Source organism: Urocitellus parryii, chromosome 14 (assembly GCF_045843805.1).
Source record: "Urocitellus parryii isolate mUroPar1 chromosome 14, mUroPar1.hap1, whole genome shotgun sequence".
In the NCBI taxonomy this organism is placed as follows: Eukaryota; Metazoa; Chordata; class Mammalia; order Rodentia; family Sciuridae; genus Urocitellus; species Urocitellus parryii.
Window position 1 is genome coordinate 28150261 of NC_135544.1, and position 22438 is coordinate 28172698.

The 22438-nt window shown below is 37.0% G+C and overlaps 1 protein-coding gene and 1 pseudogene across 2 annotated transcripts in view; one reads left to right on the top strand and one right to left on the bottom strand.

The window, feature by feature from the left end:
* Nucleotides 1-18862, top strand: part of Pdlim3 (PDZ and LIM domain 3) — a 28663-nt gene extending 9801 nt beyond the window's left edge. The window contains exons 3-8 of one of the 2 annotated variants that reach the window (XM_026389455.2): nt 1031-1115; nt 8621-8688; nt 12404-12667; nt 14240-14364; nt 16857-16968; nt 18130-18862. In XM_026389455.2, the coding sequence (XP_026245240.2) occupies nt 1031-1115; nt 8621-8688; nt 12404-12667; nt 14240-14364; nt 16857-16968; nt 18130-18319 (844 nt within the window). In that variant the 3' untranslated portion in view covers nt 18320-18862. The remainder of the gene's footprint in view (nt 1-1030; nt 1116-8620; nt 8689-12403; nt 12668-14239; nt 14365-16856; nt 16969-18129) is intronic. The other variant, XM_026389456.2, reaches the window with a different exon arrangement.
* LOC113183199 (aldo-keto reductase family 1 member B10 pseudogene) lies at nt 18267-22161 on the bottom strand (annotated as a pseudogene).
* Nucleotides 22162-22438: the final 277 nt, after the last annotated feature.

Sequence of the window (22438 nt, forward strand, 5' to 3'; positions counted from 1 at the left end):
TTCATTGAAGTCCATCAGTCCAGCAGTTGTTGACAAGTCATTTTTAAAAATTAGAATCCTCTAGAGTGTCCAAATAATGAAGAGGCCAAATGAATTTTTTTCTTCCTTTACTAACCCAGTCAATCCATAGACCGTGTAAACTCTGAACAGAATGACTAATAGTCATTCTATGGTAGACAATGGAATGGAAAGTACAGAGGCCCCTAAGAGAATCTCTTCACTTGCCAAAATGTGTTAAAAATCAGCAGTTAATATCCTATAAGTCATTGTCATTTTTTTTTGGACAAAATTCAGGCCAGAAGAATATTACAAGGTATGAGAATTCATGTGCATGTAAGTATGTTAGATGGGAGATCCTTCTGACCAAAAAAGAAAAAAAGAAAGAAAAAGAAAATGAACCCAAACTCTTGTCATCAGACCCCTGATCTGAAACAGAACCATAAAAATAATGGCCAATTATAGTGAATTTTTTTGATATACATTTATCATATCATTACTGATTCACAATTATTTTTCTTGGTACAGAGGCTCAATGAATTGGCCAATCCACCAATTTCATGCGTGAAATAGATTCTTTTCCCATTTATGCATAATCTGTGCTGCTGCCAAGCACATATTCCCCTAGGAGTCATAAGGTCCCAGAGATGCCTGAGAAGGGCTGGACAAAGCTCTGTTCCTGATGACAGTAGAAAATCTACCCAGTCTATCCTTCACTGCTTCCTGTGGTGGCCTGAGTAGGATAAGAGGGAAGAAGGGGTGACCTGGCCTTTGCCTCCTGGGGTCTGCATTCTTCAAGGGCAGTGCCATTTCCCACAGGCACTGGGAGGCCAACTCTTTCCAGTGTACAATGCACTCCAGGCACTCTTGGTCTATTCTAGATTCCCCCAAAGGACACAGAAACATAAGACTAATTGGTATGGAAAAATACAGAATAATAAGTTTTTAAAAAACCCTTTGGCTTAAATTAGTCGATAGTACTCTAAAAAAAAAATAGGAAATTAAAGATACTAAAACTTTCTTCTATTTCCAGGGCAGAAACTCGCTTATGGTCTCCACAAGTATCTGAAGATGGGAAAGCTCATCCTTTCAAAATCAACTTAGAGTCAGAACCACAGGTATGAATGTTAGAGTAAATGGCATTTACATTATATTTCCTTTCAGTGATGGGATGCTTCCAAGAGGAAGAAATGGGAAATGTAAAAATTGGAACAAGACCTGATGAAATGATTGTCTGTCTTTACCTTCTGAGATTAATTTATGTGATACATGTTTTCTTACATCAAGAAAAAAGAGAAATATGTCTAGCAAACATCTTGCTAAAAGGCAAGTATGTTCTCATCAGGAAGCATTTGGCTAAATTTACCTAGAGTCCACTTGTTTTTTTCATTTCTTATCATGGACTCCTGCCAAAAGGCTATGAGGTAATCTAAGAAGTTTAAGTTGTTAAAACAAAGCAAAATAAAAATAGGCTCTGCCGCTTGAAACAGGTGTCTCTAATCTAATCGTTGTTGGGAACTTGAATTCTTCAAGGTCTTTGCCCAGATCTTATTTGACACCCTTCTTTAATTCCCAATTCTGATATTCTGTAATCAGATTTATCTTACAAAAGAAAAAAAAGTTTTGTATTATGTTATCATGGAGATCTTCTGCTTATGCAGCTGAATTGCAAAAGATAGAGAACTTTCCTTTGAGGCAACTCTTATCTTATGAGCTAAATTAATCAAATAATCTGATGCTTGTCTGACTGTGTCTACTTTCCAAAAGTCAAAAAAAAACTGAAATTAAATCAAACCTTAATTGTGATATACTAAAAAAAAAAGGCTCCAAAAAGAAAAAAAGGGCTGCTGTTAAAATACAAATTCCCACCCCCACCAAAAGAAATACCCTATGTAGTCTTTAGGGTTTATAAGATTCTTGTTCTAATTTTTGACAGGAAGGAAGGTAGAGTTTGAGCCTAAAACCACAGGAGCAAAAGGAAGAGTAAGGAGACCCCAAAGGGAAAGAGCAGGACACTGAATATTCTTGAAGACAGGAACCCTGTATCTATTCTCTTTGGCTCTTCCAGGCCGTAGACCACAACAGCCACTCAATAAGTGGCTGACAAAGGAAAGAAAAGAACAGAGGACCTAATGATAAACTGCGCCTTTTCTAACACTGGCCAGGGCCAGTCCTGGGAACAAATTCCCAGAACTGATCTGCCACCACCTCTAGCTGTTGCATTGTATAAGAGATCTTGAAAGTTCAGTGGGATATTGAGGTCAGGTAAGACTCACTCTTCAGGGAAGGTGAGCAAATGATAAAACCGACCAGATAGGTAATACAGGTTGAATAACCCTTATGTGAAATCCTTGAGACCAGAAGAATTTTACATTTCAATATTTTTTTTATTTTGGAATATTTGCTTATACATTATGAGATATTTTGTGGTTGTGGCCCAAGTCTAAAAATGAAATTCGTTTTTGTTTTACATACATTTATACACATAACCTAAAGATCATTTTATGCAACATTTTTAGTGTGCCTGTGTTTTGATGGCAACCCATCTCATAAGGACAGCTGTGGAATTTTCCACTTTCTCAAAAAGTTACCTATTTGGAGCATTTCCAAGTCAAGATTTTTGGATTAGGGATGCTCAACCTGTAAATATAGTGATAAAGGATCTGAAAGCTGATGGTGATTTACCCTGGATAAGTAGGTTGGTGAGTAGAAACACTTCCAGGGGGAGAAAAAGTCAAAGAGGTAGAAAAAAGAGATTGGAAGAAGAAAAACAAAGTTCTCCAAGCAAAGCTATCACCTATATATAGCCCTTTGGATTACTGCCCAAACCCACCTGTTCTTCCCACCTTCATCTATTCTTCACTTAGAAGCAACACGAGAGAAAAAAAGTGACTCTTTGGTGCTTTATTTAAAGAAGACCAATCCAATTTCTTGCTATCTCCAGGACAAATTAGATGGAATTCTTCATTCCTTTGTCCATATACAGCATCATCCAAAACTGCACTTCACCATTTTGCAAATTATCTTTCCAGTCAAATTTTCTTCTAATTTTTTAAAACCCTTTTTCATCAATATGAGATGTAAGGAATGGAACTGGCTAGACAGATTTGATCCTCGTTCCAAATCCCCACGGTCACCGCTCCCACCCTGACACAAAGATAATTTACCAAGTAGTATTCCATTAAGCACAAAATGCACTTAGACCATCAGAGCCTGTGCTTTACTAGTAGCTATCCAGATTTGAAGGTTAAAGGTAATTCCTGAGTTATAGCTCTGGAAAGCACCTCTTCTGCAAATCTGTGAGCATTAATTTATGACTATGATTATTCTAAGAATTAGATTTTATGGCTTAATACTAATTTTTAAATAATCTGTCCTCTAGTCAGTCGTGTATTAGCCCATGTGGCCCATTTTGGAGTTAGAAAATCTGAACATTTATGAAACGACAACTGGAAAAAAGGAAGTGAGATTAAAAAAAGAAAAGGTAAAGATAAGAGCTATAACAGCCAGTCCGATGGAGCCTTTAAAAATTCCATTAGTTGGAGTCATGACTAACTTTTACTGGCATCCTCTCCATGAGGCCAGTGTTTGAAGGGCTCAGAGATAAGAGCAATTTCAGGACTCCTAATGGACCAAATGGTTTCTACTCCTCATGAGACTCTAATGCCAGATTTCCATATGACCAGTTCACGTAACTTGTGCTTCAGGACAAACATTCTCTACACAAAATAGGTAAATTTCAGTGTATCGCCTACTATCTGAAAATCCTATGGCATAAACTAGGGGGGAAAATGTGGTTATGAAGATCAAACAGTGAATTTAACTTGCATATTGAGATCAGAGAAACACTAAGCTATGATTATTTTTTAAAATAATATGAAGCTATGTAAAAAGATCCTTTTTTAAAATCTTAATGAGAACTCTGCAAATAGAGCAGCCTTCTGGACAACAGAGGTGTGCCAGTTTGAGAAAAAAAATTCTTCATGCTTTAAAATGTCATTGTAGATAGACAGTGAAATTCCAATTAACGATACAATATTCAAGCTCTTGTTTCTCAACCCAAGTCAAACTTTTATTAAAGGTATTGTGACCTGTGCTTTACAATAAAATATTCTTTTTCATTTTAAAAGTAATATCTATTCTTTGCAGAAACATTATATCAATCCAAACCCAGTCACACATAATTAAATGTTTATATTTTTTTCTGTTGTTCTTTTCTATACACAGGTTTAGGCTTAGGAGACTTTTTCTTACAGAGTAATAATTGACATAAGAATTTTTAATCTTTCCTTTTTCATTTTCCATACTACCACTAAATAATCAAATTTTGTTTTCATAAACTTAAACTTGAATTTTAGCCTTATAAAGGACCTTAGAAATTGTTTAGATCAAATCCCAAGAATTGGATTAATTCTTTTCATAAGGTCCTGAACAGTCTAGGAGCAGATATACATGTTTTTCTATACAAAGCATTACTGTAGACTAAGAGTATGTCAATAGTCCTTCAAAGGTGACATTCTCAAATAAATCATTACCCTTATTTTTTAATATTGGTTGATCAACTCAAAAACATCATGTGCTTAACATAGTAGAAAGATGTTTTTCAGGAAAAAAAAAGATGGTTCTTCTCTAAATGAGAAGAAAGCTCTCTCCATTTTTATACAAAGGATTTTATCCATGCCATTGAAGATCTGATAATCAAGATGCACTTGCATGTACACAGAGGAATATTATTCATCATTAAAAGAGAATAAAATCATGACATTTGCACATAAATGGATGGAATTGGAGAATATAATGCTAACTGAAGTTAGCTAATCCCAAAAAACCAAATGCCAAATGTTGAATCTGATATGAGGAGGCTGACTCATAATGGGGTTAGCGGTGGGGGGAATGGGAGGATTAGACAAACTCTAGATAGGGCAAACAGGTGGGAGGAAAATGGAGGGGCATGGATGTAGAAAAGAAGGTGGAATGAGATGGACATCATTATCCTAAGTACCTGTATGAATTCACAAGTGGTGTAGCTACACTTTGTATGCAACCAGAGATATGAAAAATTGGGCTCTGGATGTGTAGTATGAATTGTAATGAATTCTGCTGTCATATATAACAAATTAGAATTTTTATTTTTTTTTATTTTTTTTTTATTTTATTTTTTTTTTAATTTATTTTTTAGTTTTTGGCGGACACAACATCTTTGTTTGAATGTGGTGCTGAGGATCGAACCCGGGCCTCACGCATGCCAGGCGAGCGCGCTACTGTTTGAGCCACATCCCCAGCCCCTAGAATTTTTAAAAAGATGCAAATTACATGCACAGTCACTGTATATCTTCATAAAGTTCACTTTAATCTACAATGTTTAGATAACTGCAATGAGAACAGGAAACATTTGAAAAAGTCACTGGAGAAAATAAGGGTGACTTTATTTTTCATTTGAGGAGTGAGCATGAGGAAGGGGTAATTGGGCATAGATTTCAAATATGATGAAATGCAATTATTTCCTCCCTCATTGTGGCTTGGTCAAATATACACTAGCTTCCTATAGTTTGTTTCTCTCATCTCCCTCCATTTTTAAATGAAAAACAAATTGTAAATTATAGGGAAATGTATTGCTCTGATGGAGGTCAGTATATCCTGAGTCTTTAATGATGGGTCATTTCTCCAAGATAGAAACTGAAGGTGAGTTGCCCTTGAGTGCTGACATTGCTGAGGTCATTTCAAGGTCATTTCAAGACCCTTATCAAGAGCTGCAGTCTCCCAGTGTCAGCAAAGCTCTGTCACATTTCTTAGCCTTATCTCTGGTGGCTCTAGCGTTTCGCTAATTGAAAATATGCTATGGTTTAAAAATAAGAGTTTTTTTAATTGTCAATTAATTTTGGATGATTACTTTTGAATTCCTAGGAGATAAGAATTATTTGATTGTTTTGTCTGGATAGAATAAACACAAGAGCTGGACTATATTAACTGCTATATAAATTTTGTACAGCTATTGTCTGTTACTCATTATTTTCCAAAAAAAGCAAAAAGGGATTAAAATGGGACAGCAAACTTCTAATTGGATTTGTCTTTTGATTCTGTTTGATGGTCAACAATGATGTAAGACTTGGATAGAAAGTTTCCTTTTAGTGCCATACTAAATTTCTGTTTACCTTTGGTATATACACTTCATTGTGCTTTTGGGAATGACTCTGAAAGCCAATAAACTAATGCTTTGCAAAGCCTAAATAAAAGTGTTTGAAGTCTGTGTTAGAAATATTTCCCCTTATGATCTGAATGGAAAGTAGAGTAATTTTTTTAACAAAACTTGCATTTGTGACCTTTGCAATGTATATAACCAAAATGGAAAATGGTGAAGAAAAGGTATTATATGTTGCTATTGATAAGACTACAGATTATTAAGATGCAAATAATTTCAGGAAGATTACATTATTTACAGTATAATTACCATCCATGTTTATTCATTTTAAGGCTAAGAAAAATTAAAGGCAAAGATTTTTCCCTTAAAGCCATTATATTATGTTAATTACTTATAAATTTAATTCTATTCACCAAGATTATTAAGGCATCTCATGCTTTGTTTAAAAAAAAAAAAACTAAGTTCTTCAAAGCTTGAGCCATTTAGTCCTGCCTAATTTACATTGTAATTAGCCTAAAAGATTTATAATTCACCAAAACTAAATTAGGTAAGATTTATAATTCACCAAAACTAAATTTTCCTCTTTTTTCACATCAGAAAGAGTTACAAAGACCTGGATCATGACTATTACCATTACTTACAATTATTTCCAGTTCACTATTTTCATGCCATAATAATGGTTAATCATAAAACACAGCCAATCTGACTTCATTATTAATTTAGCTAAAACAATCAGATTGTACCACTGTGTAAGTTTTTAGCTACACACATTTTCACACATTGCAATTCAAAGCTTGAACATTTCTAAAGTTTAACTTGGTTGTTTCAGTCCTTCTGCTACAACAGCAACAATAATGTTGCCTTGGCCAACTCCTCTGCAGTGAGCCACTGTTGTGGAGGAGAAATTTAAATGAAATTTATCAGTAAATTCAATGTCATTATTGAAGAATTGGCTAAATTGCATTCAATTCAACTCTTCTTTTCCATTTCAGAAGATAAAATAAAAGGTTTTTACTGGCTTTACAAAATTATACAACCATTCAAAACTAGAAAACATTATTCCTACATTAACAAATTCTAATACAGGATTTCAGATCTCTGAGGCGTGCTTCAAACTCAGAGTTTAGGATTCTGATGTGTGGTCCTTTTCCCTAAGTAAAGAAGTAAAACTCTTTTTATGACTCATATACACTGCTCATCTCTAATTTACTGACTTTCCAGAACTAGAATAAATAGGAAGACTTCTTTAAATACACAACATGAAATCACTACAATAAAAGGGGGGAATCTATAAATGTTGTTCCTACTTTCATAAACAATTATTTTAATCATTATTATTTCTTCAAAATTCAAGATTATCGCGTAATCCAAATTAAGAGTTTTTTGTGGTTGTAGATACCTTTTAAAAACAGCATTTTTACCTACATTAGTTAAAAACAATTCAGTGTATTTACTCATAAATCATCATTCTATAGACTATGTCTTAAGACATTGGGGAAGATTTCCCAAGACACTATCAGAAGATTAAAGCATATGTAAGTTCTTCTTGAGAAAATGTTAAGCATAATAATTTTTTCAGAGCCAAAATTCTCATTTCTGACACAAATTTTCAATATTCAAATGAGTCATTACAATTTCTTAAAAGCATAGATGAAGTCAGTAGGGAGCAGACAAGAGATACAATATTTAAATTATCTCGTGATATTTTAAACAAGGTCAATTCCTTTGCAGGGTAACATTTGGTAGGTGAATATAGCACAAGCAAATTTCAGGGAAAATGACAGAAAGATGCACCCCTAACTCCTCCTTTAACCTTTCTGTCAATCTCATGGCAGGTAAGGATGCCTTTCTTAACAATAGGGATGCTGTTAGTTTTGCTTACTAACGGCTTGTTGTGCACTCTGTGGCCTTGTGTATTTTGTCTGCCATTGTACAGGAATTCAAACCCATTGGTACCGCACACAACAGAAGGGCCCAGCCTTTTGTTGCAGCAGCAAACATTGATGACAAAAGACAGGTAGTGAGCGCTTCCTATAACTCACCAATTGGGCTCTATTCAACTAGCAATATCCAAGATGCGCTTCATGGACAGCTGCGGGGTCTCATTCCTAGTTCACCTCAACGGTAAGTATTGGTCTCTCAGTTCTGGCCACAATGTTCTTGACCTTGATAATATGGTTTCTTTTCTTTTCAAAAGTCCAGCTCTTGCTGTTTTTCTTTTACTTTCCTGAAGGCACTCTCGGATTTTTATTTTAAAGACAAGCATCTAGAACCTGGTTCTAATTGTTCTGGCACCCAGCCAGATCTGAACATTTAGTGAATAGATGGTTAAAAGAAGAAATCGTCTGGCTATATCACCACCCTTCTTAGTCATGTCAATATTTGGTAGTGAATAATCCTGTCTGTACAGTTGTTGTTCAATTGCTTTTATTTTTAAAAAGTCATCTTCCACTGAGGGATTTTTGTAACCCTTTGTTTTTACAGGATGTGAACTACTTTGAACACAAGCACAATATTCGGCCCAAACCTTTCATAATCCCAGGCCGAAGCAGGTCATAAATTCTGAGATTGTGAAGTTTGAACTGCATGCTCCTTTAATTCATTCTTACTAATGACCAAGGAAGTAACTTGTAAGATGTTTGCAGTGGCTCTTCTCATCACATAGCTCATTTCAAAAGCAAAAAGAAACGAACTCACTTAGCAGAGAACAGAGGCCAAATAACCTCCATTTCTGTGAGTAAATATTGACAAGATTATAGAGCTGTGAAATTTCATGCGATCCCCATGTGTATTTATAACTAGTCCCCTGCTGCTCTGGGGATCCCATCCAGGACACGGTGACCTTTGAGTCACTCAGACATAGTCTATCCCAGGTCAGGAAAGCCCAGCCAGCAGGGACAAAAATGGAATCGTGCCCTGGGTCAGGAGTAAGGAAGCCGACAGGGAACACAGGGAAAGCTGAGGTCCCCTCCACAGGCTTGACAGGTGCTGGTCATCCCACCTGAGTATCTGCTTCTCACTCCACCTTCAAATCCCACTAAGCCTAGCCCTTCCATAAAGATAAACTGGCATTCTTATGGATCCTCACAAAGAATCTTCTCATCCTTGCAAAGGAAGAGAAGCCCTCTGACAAGGAACTTTTCCACTTGCATGAAAAAAAGTATAGAGTAAAAGTTGAGAGGGAGGGAGATGCATTAGATACCCTCATGGAGAGCACTGTACAAATTAGAACAATAATAAGCCAGGTCGAAATTCTTATCCAAACAATCAGAAAAAGCTATCATCTCTAGATGATCCTTTTCAAATACCTTCTCTGGAAATTGAATTTCAATCTAAGGGGAAAGAACTAATAATGCCCTGTTTCACCACATGGTAATAAGGACAAGCCAGTGTGAATTTATCACTCGAAGGTTTCCTTTAATATAGCTAAATTTAGAAGATGGGAGAAGAGGTACAGGAATAAGGATTTGCTTAAAAATAGATGCCAGTGAACAAATTATAAAAATGCCTCCTCAATCCGGCATGCCTGTAATCCCAGCAGCTCTGGAGGCTGAGGCAGGAGGATGGTGAATTCAAAGCCAGCCTCAGCAAAAGTGAGGCACTAAGCAATTCAGTGAGACCCTGTCTCTAAATAAATACAAAATAGGGCTGGGGATGTGGCTCAGTGGTTAAGGGCCCCTGTGTTCAATCCTCAGTAACCCCTCTCCAAAAAAATAAGAGGCCTCCTCATCTTTCTTTTCTTCTTGTGCCATATCACTATTTTCTCTAGCTTCTGAACTTGCTGCTTCCTTTGAAAGAAGAATCTTTAGGAAATTTTAGGAGGCTACAAACCAAGCCATTACTGCACTATTAATGAAAAATTTATTTAATCTGAAGTAAATTGGACATGCTAAATTTGTAATAGCTCTGATTCTTTTAATTATTCCATCATAATTGAAGTATTTTAAAACACCCGTGTTTTATGTGCAAATATGTAAAATTTAAAGCCAAAAGTGTAACTAAAAATATATGCAATGTATTTTATAGATCCAAATGTTAAAATACAATCCCTGCAAGTGGTTTTTGGACAAATTGCATCCAGAAGCATGCCCCCAAAAGTCTGTACACACCCCAGAGAAATTCACGCTCTGTCACAATGACCTGAGTGTGAAGCTATTAAATGTGTCATCAACCTTGAAGGTGGTTTTTCCTCCTCAGGAAAACTCACTGATACAAACCTACTCCTTTAGCAAGGTCATGATGACCATGATAATAGCCACAGTGACTGAAGTCCATGAAAACTATTTTATTTTAAGCATCATTTTAGGAGATCTTTAAAAATTGTCCCAAAAATTTACAAAGGTTATTTTGGTTGGCTTAGGGTCTTTTTTTTCCATCCCTTTAATAGACATGAACCACTAATAGAATGATAAAAGAAATAGGAAATAGAAGACACAATCCTTGCTTAACTAAAATTATATAAACAACCATGCCAATATCTCAAAACCCCAATAAATAAAAGAGTGCTAATTACAAAGTAAGGCATATCTTTAATTTCCATTTGATAATATTTTATCCAGTATCCAGCACAATGTCTGACTTATAGCCAGGCCAGAATAGTTCTAAATGCTTGCTGAACACCTTCAGTATTTTGAACCCAAAATCTCTCAAGATTTCACTCAGTATTTTAAATCCTAAAGTACCATTTCATAAGCTTAGGTCAAATCAATGTAATCCTAACTAAACTACACTACAACTGAAATTTTACTTCTCTTCTTTTACCAGCTGAAGTTAATTTTAGGATCTAGGGTAGTGTTGAGCCTACAAAATGGGTGAACAATGCCACTGGACATGATCTCACCAAGGTGCAAATTGAGTTTTAAACAGGTTCTCAACAGCCAGAAACTGAAAGAGAAAGTCCCATTTACCTGCCTGGTTTGGGCTATGTAGTTCAATTAAAATTGGATAACACAATCTGAAAAGAAATTTAATCCATTTGGTGATATAAGTTGTTAAGACTAATCAGGCTGCAACAAAATCACTATCCAGTATCTTTCTGGGTTTTGCTATCTACATGAGATTGAAGCCCTAGAGAGTATATTCAGAAATGGGATTATACTTGAAACCTGAGAGAATATTGAATTTGCAGTAAATGAATCATATAAATCCATTATCCATCTTAAGTTTATAGCTACACTAACTGACAGGCATGAGAGAAGTTTACATGAATACTAACATTTCTTTTTTGCTTTATCTTAAATGATTGGGCTTTTCTAAATCTCTTAATATATTTTATTTTCTCCTAAAATGCATCTAATGCTGCACTTAAAATTGCATGTAGAAAAATGTTGTGACCAACCTCCTATTCAGTTTCGTAAGGAATATGAAATATCCCTAGTTCTTAAATTTGCATGACTGGCCTTTCTGATATATTAGTAATAAGCCCCTATAACTTGTCCTCAAAAGTTAATGAGGAAATATGCCTGGAAATATAATCGTGCTTCCAAAATTTTACATGAAATAGCTGTGTATCGTAGAAATAGATCTTAGTCTAAGGGGAGCACCTAAATAATTTGTGACTACCTTATTTGTCCTCTAATAATTAATGGCAAGGTGAAAAGCATTTATTGGCTATTTCTAGATCCTGTATTAAGCTATGGGACAGTGTTTTAAAATAAAGGAATAAAACAGAAAATATCAAAAGAGTAATAAAATATTTACAAAATATTTTTAACACAACTTTATCTTATAACCTACAAGGTGCCAATTACTATTGAACTGAAGCGCCTCTGTATTACTGGAAGATATTTCTTATTTTGAATATTTATTCTACATCTTTGGATCTTCCTGCTACATATTCAGCTACCATATGTGGAGGATCATTCATTAATGTTTTAATTTTAATTAGTGTACTTCAGAAATGCCAAACAATGTCTAGCCAATGTCTAGTCTATAATGTTGTGAGGTGTAAAGTTATTTGGCTTATTTTTTTTTAAGGGAGGAGAGCTGCATCTATTCTATCTTTATATACAACTCTTTCTGCACATAGCTTAACTCACAGATTGCCTGGAAGAATAGAGCCAACAAATGCAGTATCACCTGCGTCTTTGAATTTCATTAAACTTTTCCAATCATGAATCGTCCTTTTTTAAAACAAATTCTAGCTAGCGTTTTAGTTGGATGTAATTCACCTCTCACTTTTTGCCTTCCGTTCCTCACAACCTATCTGTCCTGTTCTCTATGTCTGGTGCCTTGTGTTGTCTCTGTGTTGCGTGGTCCTTAACACAGTGGATGCAGCACTCCCTCCGGTATTGACGGTGGCAGTGGACGTAGCACCCCGTCTTCTGTCAGTACTCTTAGTACCATTTGCCCAGGTGACTTGAAAGTTGCTGCTAAGATGGCCCCTAACATTCCTTTGGAAATGGAACTTCCTGGGGTGAAGATTGTACATGCTCAGTTTAATACACCTATGCAGTTGTACTCAGATGACAATATTATGGAAACACTTCAGGGTCAGGTTTCAACAGCTCTAGGGGAAACACCCTCCATGAGGTAATGCCAGTCTTTTTGAACCATGAGCATATTAATTAAACACACGGGCAATGTCAACTTTAGTCGTATCTTTTAATAGTATCTTAATGGAAAGAAAACTATGTGGAAAGCTTTAAAGAAAAAATACTGAGGATTTATTGCAAATATCTCGTCCTGGTGGTCAAGAAGATTGGAGGAATTATCTAAGGCAATAATGTGACAGCAATAAAATGAAATCGTTTAAGAACCAAATGTATATGTCTTTTGAAAGCTCTAATGTTCTTCACAAATGTCTGATTTAGTAATTCTCAAACTGATTTATAATTTACACTATGTCTGTCTTTTGAGGGGTCAAAAATTAGGAAGGGGAGGGAGGGTCATAGAACTTTCATGAGATGATACCTCTTTTAATGGCAGTGTGTGAAGAGGTAACTATTTTTCATTTAAAATATTTGACTCACATAGAGTTTTATAAGTGAATACCTCAGGTTATGAAAGTAAATATTTAATTTTCCCATTGAGCTTTACTTTGACTTTTTTTCTTATATATTATAAATACGTTTCAAGTATTTTTGCCATCACACTTTTTAAATTAAAATAATTTATTATGGGATAAAATCTTATTACATCCTTCAATATTGTAGAATAACTTTTTATAAATCATTGTGATGCTTAAGAATGCTATGTAACAATATCTTAAAGATATTTCATGATAAATTCATTGAGTTAATAATATATCTCAGTCATTTTGCAAAAAAGTAATATGTATGATTATTTTAAAATATAATATAGACAACTAAAATATGTGTATATAACTATCTTTTCTAGATAATGCAGTTAAATGACATAAAGAGATAAAGTTTTTAGCACCTGATAAATAGTAGTATGGTGGTATTTTTAATTGTTCATTTTATATATATATATTTGTAGAAAACAAATTAAAATAAAGCTGCTATAATTCTGAATGAATTTTAATGTGGCTATTTTTAAAAGGTAGGATAATCAATTTAATAGATGTATAGATGAAGATTTATGCATTATGTGTTTTAAACAATGACAAATTGAATTTCATTGACTTACAAGTTAAATGACACTTTTGTCATTTCCACAAGTTAACAGAACAAATTAACCTTAAAAACAAAATTAAGCAATTTACCCTTAGTTAAATATAAAAGTGAATCTGAGCGTCATTACAAATTTTATGACTGAGAATAATCAAACTGGGTTCACTCCTGCACTATCATGTGTATGTTGTCTTTTTTCTGAAAATAAAATAATTTTATTCACTTCTATACTTGTATATATCTATCAGACACAAGTCTTGTTTCTTAAAATATCATTTCCTAACAATCACCTTTTGGTTTCCCTCCAAAGTGTTTTGCCAAATGGGGAAGTACTGATGTGATTCCCAGGTCTGTTGCTCAATGACGTTTTTAAGACAACATTTTTAATGTATTTACATTATATTTTTAATTAGAATATTCACTTGAAAGTCAATCTTGGTTCAGTAGTTGTTGTACACATAGTGATGACTGCATATTGAAGTCTGTTGCTGCTCCTGATGATGCTTCACCAGCCATACTTGTGTTTCAGTGAACCCACAGCCTCGGTACCCCCCCAATCAGATGTGTACCGGATGCTCCATGACAATCGGGAGGAACCTACACAGCCTCGACAGTCGGGCTCCTTCAAGGTGCTCCAGGAATTAGTGAATGATGGTGAGCAGTCACTAATATCTGCTAAAACATTATTGATAGAGGCCATTGGAAGGGTGGGGCAGGAAGAGTACAGCAAACATAACTGGATACAAGTCTAAAAGATGTTTGCGGGTTTTGTTGTTGTTGTTGGTACCAGGGATTGAACTCAGGGGCACTCGACCACTGAGCCACATCTCCAGCCCTATTTTGTATTTTTTTTAGAGACAGGGTCTCACTGAGTTGCTTAGCACCTCACTTTTGCTGAGATTGGCTTTGAACTCTCAATCCTCCTGCCTCAGCCTCCCAAGATGCTGGGATTGCAGGCAGGTGCCACCTCGCCAGGCCTAAAAGGTGGTTTTAGTCAGTAATCAAATGAATCATTGCTCAGAAGGATTTGGGTGGTCCCTTGTTTAGGAAAAGAGTCTCCAGGACATATCCAAGTAGCCACAAAATGAAACCAGTCATATAAAGTCACCAAAGACAAATTCTATCCATAGTAGACATGGGCAACCCAGATCATGAATCATAAAATCCTTTTAAGTAGACATCTTAAAATTCCTCAGTCTCCCAAATTTAGGGCATCATCAACATCAAAATAAAAAAATAAATAAATAAAACATTGTAATGAACCTTTAAAATGTTCTGAATTCTGTGCAGTGTACTTTACACACATTATCATGTGATCTTCGCTATAACTTATGGAGGTAGGAGCTATTATTTGCCCTATTTAATCAATAAGAAGCTGAGACATAAGGAATGCAGGCTTATGCAAGGTGACACTGCCAGTAAATATCAGGGCTGGGCCTTTAGCCCATTGCTGCTGCCTACTGATCTTCCAGTCTTACTCATGCTTTTCCACCCCCAAAGATATATGCTTATCCTTTAAAAAGTTACACAAAAATGCAAGAGTCCTATTAAGATGGTTACTGTTAAATTAATTAATTAATTAAATGGAGGGCTGGGGATAAAGCTCAGTTGGTAAAGTACTTGTCTCACATGCACAAGGCCCTGGGTTCAATCCCCAGTACCACAAAAAAAAAAAAAAAAAAGGAAACAAGGGTTAGTAAAGAAGTTGGCACATACCTGTAATCTCAGCAGTTTAGGAAGCTAAGGTAGGAGGATTTTAAGTTTGAGGTCAGCTTCAGCAATTTAGAGAGATCCTGTCTCAAAATAAAAATGCCTGGGGATATGGCTGAGTAGTTAAATGCCCCTGGGCCTAGGTTTGATACCCAATGCGCTCGCATGTGCACACACACACACACACACACACACACAAATTGGCAAGGATAAGGAGATTATGAGAGCCTTTGTACTTGTGCATTGTAGAGACAAATGTAAAATGGTGCAGCCACTGTGGAAAACAGAATGGTAGCTCTTCAAAACCTTAAATGTAGAATTAACAGTCGTGCATGCCTGTAATCCCAGTGACTTGGACTGAGGCAGGATGATCCCAAGTTCAAAGCCAGCCTCAGCAACTTAGTAAGGACCTAAGGGATTCAGTGAGACCCTATCTCAAAATAAAAAATAAAAAAGGGCTGGGGATGTGGCTCCATGGTTAAGTTCCCTGGGTTTAATCCCTGGTATGAAAGAAAGAAAGAGAGAGAAAGAGAAAGGGAGGGAGGGAGAGGGAGAGAAAGAGAAAGAGAGGGAGGAGGAGGAGAGAGGAAGGAAGGAAGGAAGGAAGGAAGGAAGGAAGGAAGGAAGGAAGGAAGGAAGGAGGGAGGGAGGGAGGAAGGAAAAGAAAAAACATGGAATTAACCAATGAAGAAACTCAAGCAGATACATGCACACCAGTGTTCACATTATTTGCAAGAGCCTGATACTTGGATAAACAAAATGTGGCATATACATAATACATTATTCAGCTTTAAAAAGAAATGAAATTCTGATACATGCTGGAACATGGAAGAACCTTTAAAACATTATGCTAAGTGAAAGAAACCAGACATGAAAGGATAAATATTGTATGATTCTACTCATACGAGACAGCCAGAATAGACAAATTCATAGTGACATAAGGTAGAATAGAGGCTACCAGGGACAAGGAATGGAGAGTTATTGTTTAATGAATACAGAGTAGATGATTAAAAAAAAGTTTTAGAAATGGATATTTAGGATGGTTGCACAACACTGTGAATATACTTAGTGCCACTGAATGGCACACTTAACAGTGGTTAAAATGCTAAAGTTCATGTTATGTATGTGTTCCACAATAAAAATAAATAAATAAATGAAAGCTGCCCTCTGCTCATTTGAGCATTTTGTAAGAGCTCCCTCCAAAAACAAAAATAAAACAAAACAAACCAACAAAAAAATTTAACTGGTTCTCTTTTTTGAAAGTTCCTATTTCAGAACCAAGTCTCTTCTTTGTCAACTGGTCCTGCTCTTTGGAAATGGTAGCACAGATAGAACTTAAGAATTCCTTGGGTTAAAGTGCACACTTTAAAATAGAAGCAAAGGGCAAACTGGAGCCAGCTGTTCCTTGCCATAAATGGAAACACTTTGTTTTTCAGATGACCGTCCTGCTGGAACCCGAAGTGTGAGAGCTCCTGTTACCAAAGTCCATGGTGGTGCTGGCAGTGCTCAGAAGATGCCACTCTGTGACAAATGTGGGAGTGGCATTGTGTACGTCTCATTTTTAACCCAAAATTTCATTATAAATCTTGGTGGCCGTTTTCCATTTCTTCTACTTTAAGACTTTATGTAGAAGAGGCAACTATGAAATAACTTAAATCTCTACCCATCAACTTGAAATATAATGCCCACAAACTTTAGCACATTTTGACCAGCATTCCTTAGCTATACCCCCAAAACTGGCATACAATGTGAATCAGCAATAGCAATTTTACTTTCAGAAATAACTCTTGTGGAAAAAAAATGCCCAAATGTGTTTTTAAATACAATTTCCAAGAATGGCAACTTAAAAGCCCTCCCTTCTTTAATATATAACCTTTTAATACTTCCTCTTCTGTGTAAACAGAGAGAAACAAATATAGGGATCATCAGGTTGTTAATTAAAACACATTATCTTTACCCATTTGCTTAAGTTACACAAATGTTAACATATGATTTTTCTAAATAGTCAGGCTCCATTTCAACAGACTTCATGTTTAAATAGCCTGGCTTGCTAACTGGCATTTTCAAGTGAACCAGATTATTAGAATCTCTGTGCTACATGTGTCTCATGTAGCCACTTCTCTCGCCTCTTTTTGCTGTTCCCCTATCATAAGCTCAGGCACCCAAGAGGGCAGTGGGGAATGAGCCTGGTTGGAACCAGGGGAGGAGTGTGAAACAGGAAAGAGTAGAGCAGGACGCTTGGGAGCAGAGAGAACCTTAAAGAAAAAAAAAAAAAAAGTCATGATGTCACCAAAAGCAATTATTGCACTAGGTTGGAGTAAACTGTTTCCACCACAGTAAAGGCAAATCCACCCACTCCCTGAGAATCTTTGCAGTTTGTCTTATCTATATCAGGTCTCTTTTCAAAGAGGAAAGAACTCGGTATAGGATCCTATGGGTTGTTGGGTTGGTTGGTTTTTTGTCTGCAAACTACTTGTTTGATGATATGAAAAATATTCGTACATCAACCCCAGAGAGAAGCACGGGATGATTTAGTCTGGTTGTCTCCCACCTTCCTGTCACATAACTGTCACCGCCCTGGGCAGATCCACAACTGGAGACAACTGTGATTTCCAGAATGTGAAGCAGATAACACCTGCCTTCTGTGTTGTGTTCTCTCCCTTTGTGTCACATACTCTGTTTTTCACTTGAGCTTGTTCCTCCCAACAGTGGTGCGGTTGTGAAGGCACGGGATAAGTACCGGCATCCTGAGTGCTTCGTGTGTGCAGACTGTAACCTCAACCTCAAACAGAAGGGCTACTTCTTCGTGGAGGGAGAGCTCTACTGTGAAACTCACGCAAGAGCCCGCACGAGGCCCCCGGAGGGATACGACATGGTTACTCTGTATCCCAAAGCTTAAGTCCCCTGCAGCCGGAGCAGGCTCGCATGCACGCACCCACGCACATCATTCACATGCAAGAACAGGAATGGCTTTGGGCAGGACCATGGCAACTGTCAACTCCGAACCTAAAGCCAAAGCTTTTAGATGTTTATTGGAGGGGGGAAAAAAAGGGAAGACAGATGCCTGCTCTATGACAAAAACATACGTTTAGCTATGTTTTGCAACTCTTTTTATCTTTGGGTGATGGCAATAATAACATTTAGAGCAATAATTTTTTTGTATGTCGTGCTTCAGAATTTGCATTTATAACATGATCATTCAAAGCATAAACATCGATATATTTGGGGGAGTCGAGTTGTCTTTCCTAGACAAGTTGATTTTGGAAATTGTGGTAAATACCAAACAATAGTCTTGTATTCTAACATAATCTGCAGCTGTCTGTATCTGTTTTAATTATTAGCATGCATGGCCAGATTCCCATGATTTCTCTAGTTTCATATTCAAACATCTATATCACTGAATGCAACAAACATAATAAATATGTAAAATGTTTTTAAAATACCTAATCATGTGGCACTCAATGAATTTAGTTAAAATCTATATTTCAATGAAAGGGCCCAATCATATCTTGACATGTACAATAACACCCAAATATTTTAATATTTGTTGGTTTATAGAACTCACTCTTTCTTAAGAGCCCAACTTTTCTGCTGATGGGAGGAGCATTTAAATTTTCTAGTTAAAGTTTAATTCTGATTAAGTTTACTTGGCTTTGATACAGTCTCTTTCAATTGAAATGTCCCTTCCAGATAAACACTCAGGCAAATGGAATTTTCAAAGTCCATCAAGGCTGTTTCTCTGTACTCAGTGATTTACCACTGCCTCCTCCTCCTTCCTAAGATAGCATCTCTAGGAGGAGACAATTTAGGAGACATCTTAAGGAAGGCAGAGACAACTAATCTCCTGTGTCCCACTTATATCCATTGCTGAAATCCATGGTTTTACTTGGGGTCTACTTCTCAACATGGGGCCAAGCAATAACCCCATCTCCACCACCACCTCCAGAACTCTTAGCTCAGCCTCCCAAGGAGTCAAGCATCCTTTGCATGTCAAACATGAACTCCATCTGGCCCCTGGCCCAGGCAGTCTGCTATGTAGGCTCTGCTTGGAGTTACGTTGTCTCTCAGCCTCGTGGCCCTCGTGGCAATGCCCTTGACTTGTATCTGTCACCTTCTTTCCATGTTCCTCATCAGGGACACATGGGAATTTCTGAAACTGTCTCCTCAAAGTTCAAACCATGAGGAAGCAGCAGGGTGGAGAGATGGGAATTCTCTCAGGCCCTCTCTCCCCACCTCAGCACACCGGCTTCTCTACCCTACTGCAGCTACCTGTTGACCTAGAGCAAGTATTCTCCTCCTGGGGTGTCCCAAATAGGACACCAGTTTTATTGCTATGGGATTCTCCCAAACTTATTAACTAATTACTTCTGACTCTGATTAGTCCAGAGATCTGACTCACTGGGAAGAGCCAGAATACCTGCCTGGCCCCTGTAAGCATTGGACATGCAACTCCTATGCCCAAATATTTATTTACAGAACTATTTTAAAAATAAGAAACAATTGAGATAAAAATATGAATGTATCCAAAATACATTTTTAAAGGAGTAAAAGTTTATCTTGGAGTGTGTGGTTTCAGAGGTCTCAGTCCACAAACAGCCAGCTCCATTGCTGTGGGTCAGAGGTAAAAAAGAACATCATGGCAGAAAGGAATGGCTGAGGAAAGCAGCTCAGAACTTCACCCAAGGAAGCAGAGAGCCAAAATGCATTTTTATGCAAAGGTCATTTTTAAATATTTTGTCCTGGGAAACTTAAATATTTGGAAACTAGAGAGTGAATGAATTATCATTGGCTTAGAAAACCTGAGAAAGTGCAAACCTAATGTAGCAATGAGAAAACTGAAAACCAACCCCATTTACTCTCTAGAATCTTCAGAATTGACAGGACGAGGCACTTTGGGACTAGACAATAAAGGTGTAACTACCATAAGAAGGACTGAGTGGAACCTGTTTAAAAATCTCTTAATCCCAGAAGGAAGTTCCTTTGTCCCCCTACATGCTCAAACATATTCCCCAGCATTTCCCAGTAAGTCTGTATTGTCCAGAAAAAGTGAGGCAGAACATCTTTGAACTGGAATATGGACGCAAAGCCAATGGTAGGTGTTGCATACTGAAAAAAGAACAAATTAAGTAAGAATAAATGACTCAGGAAAAAAGCGTACATTAGGCATTATGTCGTATATGAATGTACACTGTATACTAGACATTAGTTGGTATTTTCCTTAAAATTATATTTTATATATTTTATATGTAGTAGATTACACGATGAACTGCTTAAGTTATGGTTTAATAAGTAGCTTTTTATTATTTTTAATTTTTTTTATTTTTACATCCTCAATGTTAGCAGAGATCCTGTTGTTTAACAAACATTTGTTCAGACAAATAGGTGGAAAAAACAGTCACTTGCTCATCTGAGTCATACACTTGCCTGTGATAAGACTTCTCCTGGGTCAATATATGGATCTAAATAAAACCTTGCCTTAGGGAGAGGGAGGAGGGGAAGGAAAGGAAGGTTCTGGGAAGGAGACTGAGCAACTAATGTTGCATGCATGTACAATTAGGGCATAATGAATCCCATTATGTACAATTATAATGTACCAATAAAAAAAATTTTTTTTAAACCTTGCCTAGATTCTGACAAGGTCAGGCACAGTATGACTTCATATAAACTTGGCTAAAATAGGCCTCAGGGAGAGGGAGTTCCACTTCAGTGAAGAGAAAGAATCCACCAGGTGTTTCATCAGGAGATTCAGCTTCAGTACTCAGCATTGAAGGGGTATTCTGCCAAATGGGCCTGGTCAGCCAGAAAACAGGCCCTCCAGTTTTTGCTGAAGCTGAGTATGGTTGCCAACTCCTTATCGCTCCATTTGAAGTCAAAGACCTGAAAGTTCTCGACAATGTGTTCTGAAGTCACAGACCTGGGGATCATCACCTCATTTCTCGGAATCTGGAACCAGATCAAAACCCGAGCAGAGGATTTTTGTGTGTGTGTTTTGCAGCAATCTCCTTAATCTTGGGGTCCTCCGGTAGTGAAAGGGTCTTCTGGTTTGGCCCAAGGTCTACCTGGAGAGCCCAAGGGGCTGTAGGCTATGACAGTGATTCCCTTGGGGTGGCAGTACTGAGTCATTTTCTCCTGGGTGAGGTATGGGTGAAACTCCACCTATTTAGTCACTGGTTTCCATTTGAGTCTGGGCTTCTTCAAGATCCTTTTCATTTGGAAGTGGTTGAAGCTGGAGACACCAGGTGCTTCCACTGACTCCTCATCCTCCAGCTCCTTCATGACCTCCCAGGCATCCAAGACTGTTATGTTACCAATGAGGTTGTTGGTTTTACCATCTTTGTGGAAAAAAGTCCTTCCTAGACCGAAATCCCTGGGGCCAATAAATAAGATAGACATCCAGATAGTTTAGTTTCAGATCCTTGAGGGTCTTCCAACAGGCTTCCTTCACAAGATTTCTCTCAAAGAAGATGCACTACAACTTGCTCACAATAAAAAGGTCCTCCCGCTTCACCGTCTTCTCCTGGAGATCTTCTCCTACCTCACTCTCATTCTGATCGGAGTAGGCACCGTCTATGTGGTGCTATCCTGCACCAAAGGCCACCTTCACAACTTCTTCGCCTTTGCCTAGGGGAGACTTCCAGGTGCCCAGACCCAAAATGGGCCTCTTGGCTTTGGTGCTGAGCTCCACAAAGGTGGCCATGGTTGGAAATGGTTCTGAAAGAGCAGATAGATGTCTAGTGTCCTCAAGAGGTTTTTATAATAAAAATAAAAGAGTATAGTTCTAATCTGAAATTTGGAAGAGATATGTTTTGGGTTTTTTGTTTGTTTGTTTTTGATTTTATTTGTTTGGTTTTTGCACCAGGGATTGAAGCTAGGGGCACTTAACCACTAAGCCACATCCTCAGACCTTTTTAAAATTTATTTATTTGTTTTTTGTTTGTTTGTTGTTTGTTTATTGAGACAGGGTCTTGCTAAGTTGCTTAGAGCCTCACTTAGTTGCTGAAGCTGGTATTGGACTCAG